The sequence below is a fragment of the Botryllus schlosseri genome, chromosome 3, assembly GCF_051294905.1.
Source record: "Botryllus schlosseri isolate E-star chromosome 3, Bs_hap1, whole genome shotgun sequence".
Lineage (NCBI taxonomy): Eukaryota > Metazoa > Chordata > Ascidiacea > Stolidobranchia > Styelidae > Botryllus > Botryllus schlosseri.
Genome location: NC_137238.1, coordinates 11,904,946 through 11,917,259, shown reverse-complemented (window position 1 = coordinate 11,917,259; position 12,314 = coordinate 11,904,946). Strand labels below are relative to the sequence as shown.

The 12,314-nt window shown below is 40.0% G+C and overlaps 1 protein-coding gene across 2 annotated transcripts; it reads left to right on the top strand.

Moving 5' to 3' along the window:
- Positions 1-4,557: 4,557 nt before the first annotated feature.
- LOC145434916 (uncharacterized) lies at positions 4,558-10,892 on the top strand. Of its 2 annotated transcripts, XM_080312150.1 has the most exons (7): positions 4,558-4,707; positions 5,335-5,470; positions 6,782-6,912; positions 7,289-7,362; positions 7,702-7,767; positions 9,471-9,551; positions 10,627-10,892. In XM_080312150.1, exons 2-7 carry the CDS (start codon positions 5,357-5,359, stop codon positions 10,761-10,763), a joined length of 603 nt encoding a protein of 200 aa, XP_080168276.1. In that variant the 5' UTR covers positions 4,558-4,707; positions 5,335-5,356; the 3' UTR covers positions 10,764-10,892. The 2 variants fall into 2 exon arrangements, with proteins under 2 accessions (XP_080168276.1, XP_080168275.1); XM_080312149.1 differs by lacking the exon at positions 7,289-7,362 and having other exon boundaries at positions 7,619-7,767.
- Positions 10,893-12,314: the final 1,422 nt, after the last annotated feature.

Genomic DNA, 12,314 nt, shown 5'->3' with positions numbered 1-12,314 from the left:
AATAGTAAGTAGAACCGAGCGAACCGACAAGCCACGACATCAATGTATATTAATGGCATTAGGATGTGCATGAGAAATAATTTCCTTCACAGACTGTAACGTATGATCATGAAGGAGCTCGTATTACACGGACATCATGCCAATATGTGAATCGATCGTTTTCATTCTATTTATCACCCTCACAATTAAGGGCGGTTTGAAATTAGTTTGTGCTTTGCAGATGATGAGTGTGTCTACTCTGCATCATGTATATTTTGCTAAGGAGAGCTGAACGTCTGGCACTTGTCAAATTGGTATATTAACAATTATTTACCTTATGTTAGAGATGAATGTTACTTCATTTGCCATTAAAAGATCCGCAAATAATATGGCCGAATTAAAAACATATGTTCAATGTAAACAATTTCTTCATACGCCCTATTCGAATTTCACTAAATTTATCGTTTTCTGGATACTGAATTGTTGGGGATTGAAATTGTAACACTGCAAAATGACCCCCACCTCAGCCAGCAAGCTTTAGCACACTTTCGGTGCCTCGTTGACACGGAAAAGTGCAATGGTGTGTGCGCAACAGCAATGAAGGCTGCAAGCGTGTTCGCATCAACTTATCGCTGTGAATCAGCCTTTGCGGGCATGAACTTCATCAAAAACAAACACATAACACGCCTCACTAATGCACATGGAGCACTCATTCAGAGTTGCAGTGCCAAGTTACAAACTAGAGCACAGCGCACTAGTTGATAGTATGCAATGCCAGGCTTCCCACTGACTGATATAGAAAGATATTAGCCTACATCATATCCAGTCTAAAGTGTGACATGATTTATTTTAAAATTTTGGTTGACTGTTGTTGTATAATTCATGACTTTTTAAAAATCGTAGTGGCTAGCTAGTTGAAAAGAGATGTTCTGATTAAAAATACTCTTTTAGAAGTCTTACCGAAATGTGATTCCTGCCCAGTGCTATGAATATCAAAGCGGAAATTCAGTATGGTACGGGTAAACGGCAGGTTTGTGACCCCTGCTATATGATATCATTTTCGTGGTGACAGGTGTAGGTCATACGGAATTGGCTGACCCTATGGTACCAATTTTAGTATACATAGTAACGTAGTAGTAGTTCGATTAACTGTCACGGCTAGGCCTGATAAGTTAGAAAATCAGTTTAGGATATGTAATCTTGCTCGGGAAACTAGAAGTATCCATATTCTCAGGATACCATTTGTTAATGGTGAACACGGTGACCCGTTGCAGGTTTATCTGAGACTTACGTACACGCGACTGTGAAATCAAAAGCTAGGTCTGGTGAATTATCATATCGAATACAAGATCTGGAACAATATATACAGACCTGCAAATGGCTATCGACGCTAAACTCCACGAAATCATGCGCAACGTATACGACGGATCTCAAGCTCCGACAATAATGAATGCTATCCGATAGTGCGCGATAAATTGTATTTATCGACCCACATAACTCGACCATTTCCCCCACAACCTATCCCAAGCATCCTAACCTCCCATCCCATCCCATAACCCCAACCCTTCCCCAACCATCCCATCCCATAACCCCAACCCACTCCCCCACCAATACCCACCCAAATTATCCACCAACCATAATAAACGATAAAGTTACGACTACAAAGAATTGATATGAACAATGCACGCATACGAACGCAAATTAGCGGCGGCTTCTACTACGACTTCAACTACAAATTCGCCAGCGACAACGACTGCGATGAGATCACCTGATGATGGGGACGAACCAAACCGAAAGAATTGCATTTATGAAATTATTGCTATTTTATGTAAACATAATTGAATGAAAATCACAAAACGGTTAGGAAGGTAAGTAAGTAGTGAACAACATATAGAATACATTTCAATCTATACGAAATTATAGGGAAATGAAAGGAACTATATGTGTTGATAAATGTTTCTGTATGAAAAAAGCGATCTACAATGAACAATATAACTTTGTCACTAAATATTATTGGTGGCATATGTGAGCGGATGAATGTCACTCATTTCGAAATCGTCTGCTCGCCGTTTGGTCATGGTCATTACTGAACTTGTGAGTTTTTAGCAAATGGTAGTGCGAAGCGTGTTGTGCTTGAAGAAAGTGGAATCGGTCATTGAAGATTCCAAGGAATGATGAATGTGATATACGCATCGTAAAATGTTCAGTACAACATAGGATTAGTTGCCGTAAATATCTATGACTGTGCACGGCATCGCGATGTCTTTGTTTCCATGATTGAACGATTTCATTCGCCGCATTCTCTTTTCCATTTTGGTATATTAGTCACCTTATATATTGACCTGTGACACCACATACTCCGCGGATGAGTTGGAAATGTCGGCTTTTTAATGTCATTTATCGGGCCAGAGCTTAGATATGTTTTCATCCACTGCAGGATATGGTTGAAGCACATGCCACTTCAAACGAGGAAGCTTTTGCTGCAATATACTAGATGGAGTAAGTCATGAATCCCTGCCATATCATTTAAAATGAGGAACCGCAATCACAAAATGTACCAGTACCTGTACTTCAAAATCTGATACTTTTGTTTGCCTATTTGTGTTGGTCTTTGAGATGTAATGTATAGGTTAGGAGCTTTTGCTTATCATGCCGACTAACGCATGAATTCTTTTTAGTGGAACTGCAAGATAGGAGTTCCACAGAAGGAATGAGCACGAGAAACGGAAACAATAGGAATATTATCCGGTGGTAAAATTAATTCACCCTTTCTTGAGACCAGTCATGCTACTTCATTCCTCCTAAAGAAGGATTAGACCTCCAGCAGCAATACCTTGCCATCGTGAATCATGAATGAATACACAGTTTGTTTCAATGTCGTTTTGGGGGCGTGAATTATTTTGGTGATATTTTAGCATCGCATTTCTACGCGATAGGTATGGATGTACGTTGATTTACATGCTGGCATGTAATCCTGATTTACACGGACATCATGTAGTTAGGTAGTAAAATTACAGTATTGGTCGCAAATGTGCCGGAGAACATGGAGATTGGATATGCCGAAGGTGATTGTAACATTACAGTTTGGCGTGTAAAGTGAGAATACCTGATTTGTGTTAGTTAAATTTACATTGACTGACGTTTATGTTTCATTACCGCGAAGTGTCTAGCGATACCGTGCTCCCAAACATTTCGAATGGAGATTATTATATTTTTACAGCATAGCCGAGATATGAATTCAAATATACCTGTGTTTACAAAGACTCAATCGATGAGGTCCATATACTTCATGCTTCAGTAAATCATTGCGAATATATAAGAACAGCTCGACCCCGATACCGTTTTCAAGTTTGTGTAGATCCAAAACACCCCACCTGTAATAGCGTACATGCACAATGTACATGTACAATGCATGTGGAAGTTCAGCTCTCGTTAGAAAATACTAGACGGTGCATAGACTCATCGCCGAAAAAGCATAAACGGTTGTCGAACCTCAATCGGATGACAAATGGAGTAAAAACAATCGATTCCCATATTGGAATGATATCGATGCTATACGATCTCCTTCGTGATTCCATGATACAGTTTGTGGAGGAAATCATTTCTCATGCACACCCTAACGTGATCACATGATACAGTTTGTGGAAGATATCATTTCCCATGCACATCCTAATGCCATCAATAAACATTGATGTCGTCGCTTCTCGGTATGAAGTTCTAGGTGCTAGGTGCGCAAAGTCGCGTTTGGAATGATCTAGTCTGCATTCATAAACCAATCAGCATATACTTGTATTCTTACATTCTTACTTTATCGCTGATATCGGTTGTCATTGTACACGAACTAATTCATAATCCTCTTGCGATTTCACGAGTCAAATCATTAGGATTTAGTCGAACGATACTGAGTGAGTATAATCACATATTATCTTATTATAGAAGAGTTTCGCTGCACTCACGTCATGATGAGTGTAATCTTCCTAATGACACACTACGTAATACGAATGGTGAAGAGTAAACTGCTACTCCCCAAACGTCTTATAACTAATTGGATAGGGACATATACCAGGGGGCAATTAGCGATTTGTGTTTCAATGAAAATTGTAATGTCTTGTGTTCGTGTTAAATGTTTTTATAGCGAACGGTCCGCTCAATCTTTATGAAGCAACAGTCCTGCAACTACTTCAATTTATTTCCATCCAGAAACATGAAACGGAGCTCAGCGTATTTGTACTTGAATGCCGCGCTATATTTTTTATCAGATCCCTTGTCGATATATTAAACAGGCAGGTATTCCCCACAGAAACGCACTGTTCGCTGAACTTGGCTTGGGCCTACATGCATCAGCTAGATACGGCAACGTAGAGCAACACTGTGTGTGTGTGTGTGTATGCCCGCTAAATGATAATTCGATCATTTGTAGAATGCAATATTTTACATAGCAAATTGCCTATGGTAGTCTATTCAGGTTATTAAAGTTGGTGTTTCACGGTGACGGTCTACACCTTGGCTACAGCCATTATCGCACTCGGGTTTGATATGTGTTAATCAAGTATAGAAACGCAGTAAAAGCTTGACGGTTTGGTTTGTTTTGACAGTTAAGAAAATTGATAGTTTCAATGATTTATCGGTTGACGGTTGACACGCTCATTTCCAGCCGTAATGAATAAATATCGATAGCTGGTTCGCATCGGATACATTCAGAATCGTGACTATAGAACGAAGAAAGGGGTAAAATTTTGTTTCATACTTTTGGTTAGATAAACTTAGCGTTGAATAAATATACCACATTTAGGAAATGAGTGCTAATAACAAGTTACGTGATATGAAGATGTTATGTCTGAATATCCAAAACCCTGGACTAGATGTTGCCAGAGCAGTTTCATTATAAATTAATTTATCGTTACATTGGAACTTTGGAAGTAAAATACTGGGTCACTCTTTTGGAGTCATACTCGTCATCACGTCAGCAATAAAATAGTTGACTACATCGTGTCCTTATTCAGTCTTATTTCCAGTGCTCACTACACGCAACAATTGCCACACGGTCAATACAGTTACTGGTTATTGCACTTCTACTAGTAATCGTATGTAAGCCCAAGTCCTCATGGTTGGGCTACTCAGAACCCTGGCTCTTCAGTTCAGAAAAGTAGCTTTGATTAGGTCACAATGAGGGCCGCCACAACGGTCCAAAATATTTCACTTTGACGGTAGAAAAAATGTTTAAGAACCCCTGTTGTTGAAAGTGGAAAATGTCATTATTGATATATTCATTTTGTTTTGATGGAAGACGTACTTTCTCGCCCTGCGCAGGCATTTGTCAACTTATGTAACGTGTATCATTTCGAATATCTACAGCACTGCCGAATCTACCGACAGGATGCTGACTACGAAGCTTGTCTCCTACGTAGCTCTGCTGACTTATTCGATTTGTCTGGCATGCGATATGAACTCTCCTTTACCAACAGCCGGCCATTCATTCGACTGGACAAAGGTAGGAATGGGAATGTTCCACCAATGTTTGCTTTAGTTGTTACTGGTCGATCGCATTCATTCTGTCGGGGGAACTTTAGCTGTCTGAATGCAAACACTGATTTCGATAATCTATTGGTGTAGTCCAGTGATTCCCAAACTGTGTACCGCGTCGCCGCATATTCTCAGCTGTGAAGCAAGTCATTTGTAAAATTTGGGGAAAACACTGTGTAATATTGATGCAATGCAGACAAGCAGAGGTGACTTAACTTCTTCAGGGGGTGATAAATAATCACAAGCACAAATGACAATGTCCATGAAACCAGTCATGGCTTTGTCGATTAATAATGTAATGTTTACATTATAGTTGGCGGCTATGTAGGAATAAAATTCCTTACTTCGTGTCAAATCAACTCTTAAACTAGATAATGTGCCGTAATTCACGGGCACATTGTCTGGAATTCAACTCACACTTCAACAATACACCTCGGGATCCGCTGTAAACAAATATAAGTGGATAATCAATCCATTTGGAAAACGTAACTTCAGCAATCGTTTTGCAGAAGACAAACAACTTGATTTTATAAACGTCCCGTATTTTGAAACCCTACTTTGGCGAAAAGTTTTGTATGTCTCCTCCTAAATTCCATTCCATGATAATTAAATATGCAATATTTTTTTGTTGTTGTAATTTTCACCTTAATCGATACGTGAACATGTTTTTCGCGTTTTGACTGAAATAGAAAGCCGTAACCGAGAGACCAATTGGACCGATTAGCTGTCGCGATAACACGCAACGTTCTTCCAAGTGTGTCACGATTGTAGTATATTTCCTCCAGTGTACCGCAAGTCGAAAAAGTTTCGGAACCGCTGGTGTAGTCTGTAGTTCAGACGGTAATGTGACTTCAAGGTTTGTCATTCATTTTCCGAGTCGAAATGATAGTCGAAAATGAATGTACATTTGACTAGGAACATTCATGTTTAGGGCTGTAGTCGCTATGAGTACTACTTGGCTGACCTCCTCTGCTGGCTATTTATTAACTCTTTGCCTTTCGATCTACCTATTTATTCACATTCACATTTTCACGTTTGCACTGGTTTTCAATCAAAAACTGCTCACTAAACTGGGATTGCCATGAGAAATTTGTCTTTCCGCCACTGTCACACTCGGACCCACGGCTGTCAAAGTCCTGAATGAAAAGCATTCTGGTTTCGTCGCAAATCTCATTCACACCACGTGTTTAGTATCAAGTGTGCACTGTGCAGTAGTTCTGTTGCTATTATAAACCATTAAATCGATGTTAAAATGTTAATTGTCGAATTCTACTTTTAGTACACGGGAACCTGGTATGAAACCGTGACTACCTTCGACCCGATTGCTTTGGATCATGCCTGCATGACATCATCCGATATACCTAGGCTAAGTACAGGACATGGAGACGACGGTACCGTTTACTACGACAAGTGAATATGAGATTTATGCTGCAAATATGCAATTTGTTATTAGAATTCACTATAGTCAATATTTTGGATATACTTTTCTAGTGAATGCGAACTTCAATATTTGCTATATTGTAATAAAACGTAGGTTGGCCACAGTAAGCCTTCAAATACAACGCCGTGATCGGCGTTTGTTCTAATCATTGTATTTAGATCAGTGAGGTTCCAACAATACTGACAGGAATAGCCCCCTTCAACGCCTAATTTCAAAATATTATCCTGTAAAATTACATACCGAATTCTAATTCTAACCAACGACATTGCTTGTAGAAATAGACATCGTGCCTATTCCAATAGTTCGATGCGTCATATTTCAGTCAAATATTCATCTTGTTGACAGTGGCTTGAAGAGAACATTTCGCGAGCATATAGCCAATGAGAGAAACGGATATTTTAAACACATCAATGAAGATCGTGAGTATCTCCAAAGTCCTGACATGTTTGCAATCCCAAATTTCAGGGCTACTGTGTGGATTTCACCGCTGTCACTCGGCACTACGGTCTGTTATTTTTGACGTAAGCCATGTCGCGATAAGATAATTCATGGCTCTAACGATGAGAGAGTTAATGATTGGATAGTGAAGAGGACTCGGCTAAATTTCAAATGCTAGCAGAGTGGTATATTGGAGATGTATGGGGCTGAACTTAGTCTCTATTCTTTTACGCAAAGTGCTGTGAGCAAGGAATATTCCAAGGGCTCCGAGAATACTAACGTTTCAGCAGATATCAAGTACATGTCCTTTTTCTGTCTAGCCGAAGAATTTACCGCTGAAGGCTACGACGAAAATGGACACATCAATGAGAAATCAGCAGCGGAAAGTTTGTACCTTTAAAATACTGTTATATAATTACAAACTGATAGGATATGAGCCTAGATTCCAGGATTGTAATCGAGTCACTAGGTTCCGAGTCGCGAGTCAATCTCACTTTTATAGTATTTACTCGAGTAAAGTCGAGTCATTTTAAACTCACCACCGAGCCAAGTTCGAGTCCAAGTCAGTGAGTAGAGGGTCGAGTCCGAATCATAGTGTTGTGACTCGTCCGAGTCCAAGTCCTACTGCTCACTGTTAAATTTTGAGTTCGATCCGGTTTAACCCAATTTTTTCAACCCTGCTCGAGTAATATAGACTGGCACGCGTTCATAATATCGTTAATTTTCTCAATCCCAACAGTTTTTGACCCTATTTCCCAAGTATCAGAATTGATAGACGCAATACCAATAATGTGGTGACTTTTCTATTCTTCGAAATTACAATGAAATGTCTGTCTTGGCCGTCCTAATCCCGAGTCGTAGGACTTGGTTCGAGTTATACACAATGACTCGACTACAATCGAGTCAATACACATATCAAAAGTCGAGTTGAGTAATTTTATACGCATTTGAAAAAACTGACTTGAGTCAAGTCGAGTCAATGCATAATCGTGCTAGATTCACATTAGCGTTGAGCTTAACATGTCTTCGGTATAGTCTTCCATTTTTATTTATCCAAGAAGTCAATTTACGAAGTAGTGCTTAGATTGCGTATCGAATTACGTAAAGTTATGTCGAAAAATGATCTGAAATACTTTCACCGCAACCGTTCTCAACCTTTACTAACCCGCCTAACGCCTACGTAGATCTGCATGCATTTGCAAAACCCAAACAATGCCTTATCTGCAATATGCTGCTATCGCAATCAAAAGTCCTGGCTGTTGCTAGTTGGGGTCTAGATTAACAGGATTTATTTGTAATGTGACCATCGGAGAAGCCAAGGCACTTGGCCGCCAATTTTCCCGAACTCTCTGGCAGAAACTGTACGCATGTGAAAATAAAGGGATGCATTATGAGCGTTTCCATAGTTGCATTTCAACTAAATTCCCGTCAATGCATGCATGTCGGCAATTTGAGGTCGTCATGTTCCGTCTACGCCCCGGCCACTGTAGGCTTAGCGCTCATTCGTTCAAAATAGGATGTTCAGATACTCCGCTATGTCTTCATCGTAATATCGCCGAAACCGTCGACCATTTTCTACTGAATTGTGCAAGACATAATTTTCCATGGTCCTTTCTCATCGAGTCATGCCGTAATCATGACATCCCATTCACGACTTACGACCTCTTGGTCCAGCCCGAGCTATTACCCGTGTGACTGAATTCGTCATATCATGTCGTAGAATCCTTTAATTTTTGATCCGTATATAGCCGAGGTTGAATTACATTGCAAAGGTACTCATACCAGGAGGTAATTACAGACCGTGGTGCATCAGACCTTGACGGGAGATAAGCACCACTACCAATTTTGACCATACTAATGATAATAATAATATTAATAATTTGTAATGCGGTTCTTGAGATAGAACCATCGAGCTATGTCATCCGTCCTCCTATCGTTGTTTGACTCTGGCAAATATGGTCGACTATGCTTCGAAACATTTCGATACTAGATAAAACAACCTTGCCGGTTACCATAATGTCACCATACATGCATTCTTATTCTCATTAATGGTGGAATTTTCAATTGTCTGGGCATTGCACTTTTACAGGCCTGAGCATGGAAAATGCGACTCAAACGTATCTCGGAGACTCCCACCACTATGTTGCTTATGTTCGATGCTCTAAGCACGGTATGTTATGTTTTCCTCCTCGTCATTCCACATGTCATTAAGAACGTACTCATGGGTTGACTCAAACGGAAATTCGGTAGTGCCATGATTCTCCGCATTGAAAAACCTGTATGATTAATGATGAGATGTTGCAGCAATTCGTCACAACAATATACTGGCGAACTCGTAAACAAATATGTGGAACTTGAGCTTTCTAGGGAATGACTTATCGACTACGATAAACGGCATATATCACAACCTGCAACATATTAGTGTCACAATAGTCTGTCTATGCCACTTGCAGTTCAAGAACTTGTTCGGTACGCAATATGATATCGCACCATGAATAGTTTTGTGAAACCTGTTTCTCAATGTTGAGTTGGGGTCAACAGGGATTTATGGGCTTCAACATTAAGTTATAAAATGAATTTTATTTTTCGCAGTGTGACATCACATATTTTCGTTACTCGAGGGAATCAACTCTTGCTTCTTGACTCGAAGCATCACAATTGATACTCGACTCATATTAGATCAGTGGTTCCCAACCGGCTGGGAATTCCCCACTGGTGGGGAATTCAATGGTTTCTGGTGCGGAATAGACGCATTCGTTAAACATTATATACAGGACAGTCTATGTATTCACAGAGACACATGCGCAATTGCCGTTACCAGTTAACTGCTCTGGAATATATGTATCGAAAATTATATTGCGTGTTGTTCACATAAACTCATTTCAATTCTGGATTACCAATGATGGCGTCACAAACGCATCCAGCACGACCAGTATGACGTGGTGCGTTTTATGTTGCAGTTGAAGGCAATTGCATTGCGTACTGGTGTGGTTGTGTGTATTTGTGTACTCGAACAACCAAATAGCTGACCCATAATGACAAATGTTTTGGGTAGTGGGGAATGAATAAGGCTCGGAATAAATCTGATGTGGGGGATGAAGACAAAAAGGTTGGCGAACCACTATATTAGATTATTCTGATCGATGCAACCAGCACGAATCAGGTTGCCATGCAGCACCGTGTGATAAATAATAAGTGTGATTCTATGTTACTTTACTGTTTTAAAAGATTTCCCACTATTACAGGTTGGGTGATTTATATTTGGACCAACGTGAAAAAGGTATCGGCCGAGCTACTCATATATATTCACAACGATTTGCTGAAGCATGGAGTGTCTGCGCCTCTTCGATTGAGTGGCTGCAAAGATATAAAGGATATTTAAAATCCAATTGCTATATGCAGAGTTCGATTGCATAATGTGATTATGAATTAATTAGGATTATAATATGTATTCAAAACTCCTGAAGCAACCATATCATTGGTATTGTCTGAATAAACTAAAGCAATTCAATGTCGTTGCTGCTTCTTAACTAAATGATCCGGTGCTTATCGCCTTAAGACCTTTCCCACAACGGTCAATGAAATGCAGACTCACGAAAAAAGGTCGTGTTTGAGATAAAGATCAAATTTCAGAAACAATCAGTCATATCACTGATTCGTGTTGCACGTGAGCACGGTCTCAAGCTGAACAACGTGTGCTTCAATGATTGCCTCTGTGAGGGTGTGGCGAGATAGCGCAGTGGTAGGCTATAATCCTTGGCTGCAATGGGTTGCGGGTCCGAGTACGACCGAGGTCGACTTAAGAATTCCTATACCTAAGATTTGGAGGTTTATCTAGGCTCCTCCTCGCCTACTCATCCGCGTAAGCGATGTCTTACAAAAAGCCTAGAAGTGGCCGTGCTATAAGTCGGCTATTACGGAATGAAAATGAAGAAGATCGGCCTGGTGTAAATGACCATAGTAGTCGACAAACGCCGTGAATATACATCAAAAGCATACCAACAAACAAACCTCTATGAGTGTCGCGACCAAGCTATTGAGATTTATACAGATGGTTCTAAGACAGTTTCGGCGACGGCTTTCGCGATTTAAATTCTATCGCAGTCGGATAGTCGGATCTGCCCGAGATTATATGACGATTTTCTAGATGAGATGCTGACAGGCATGATTGGTAAAAACGTCATATCATAGTGTCCTATATGGTGTCGACACAAGCAAATCTCACGCCTCAGTGAAATTGTGTCACGTCACAATTTCCATTTGGCTACAGGCAATTTGACGGTCATTTTTGACCGGCTTGCCGTGCATTAAATTTGGTAAAACGGGTATCAATCGAAAGCTGACTCTGCACTGATTACGAAAATATAAATTTTATTCCGCTCGTGGCCCTGGAACTCCCACAATCAGCCTCGAATTTTTCATTGTTATGGAGATTGGCATTGGGACCAGACATGGGGTAATCGCGATTAGTAATCGTAATCGATTACGACGATTACAGCATTTTCAAGTAATCGTAATCGCAATCGATTACATTCGAAAAAATTCCAAAGTAATCGTAATCGTAATCGACTACTTCGCATATCTAATCGATTTCTTAGTGAAAGAACGATTACTTTTTTTATTTTCACAAGGACGATGACATATAACTGAACATTCGTGAACATACCAAGAGATATTATACCAGGTTCGCGATAGCACACACGTTTGATTTCCAAATGCTATTGCTCATTATTACGTCAGAAGTAGCATATTAGCTTTGCCCGTCATTGCGTAGGTATCCACAGTAAATAAATACCCGATGTACGTAGCCTACATTAGTGTGATTGTAAGAACACCCGCCGTGCTGAATATCAGGTTATCAACACGTTCCACACGCCACTCCCTCGCAGCAGGATAATTAATTTCCATTCTGCCTAGTTTAAAATAGTAACTT

Excerpts from the sequence above, each read along its gene's own strand:
- LOC145434916 (XM_080312149.1), top strand. The coding sequence starts at position 5,357 with ATGCTGACTACGAAGCTTGTCTCCTACGTAGCTCTGCTGACTTATTCG. Across the intron at positions 5,471-6,781 it reads ATTCATTCGACTGGACAAAG|TACACGGGAACCTGGTATGA; the intron begins GTAGGAATGGGA and ends TTCTACTTTTAG. Across the intron at positions 7,768-9,470 it reads TGAGAAATCAGCAGCGGAAA|GCCTGAGCATGGAAAATGCG; the intron begins GTTTGTACCTTT and ends GCACTTTTACAG.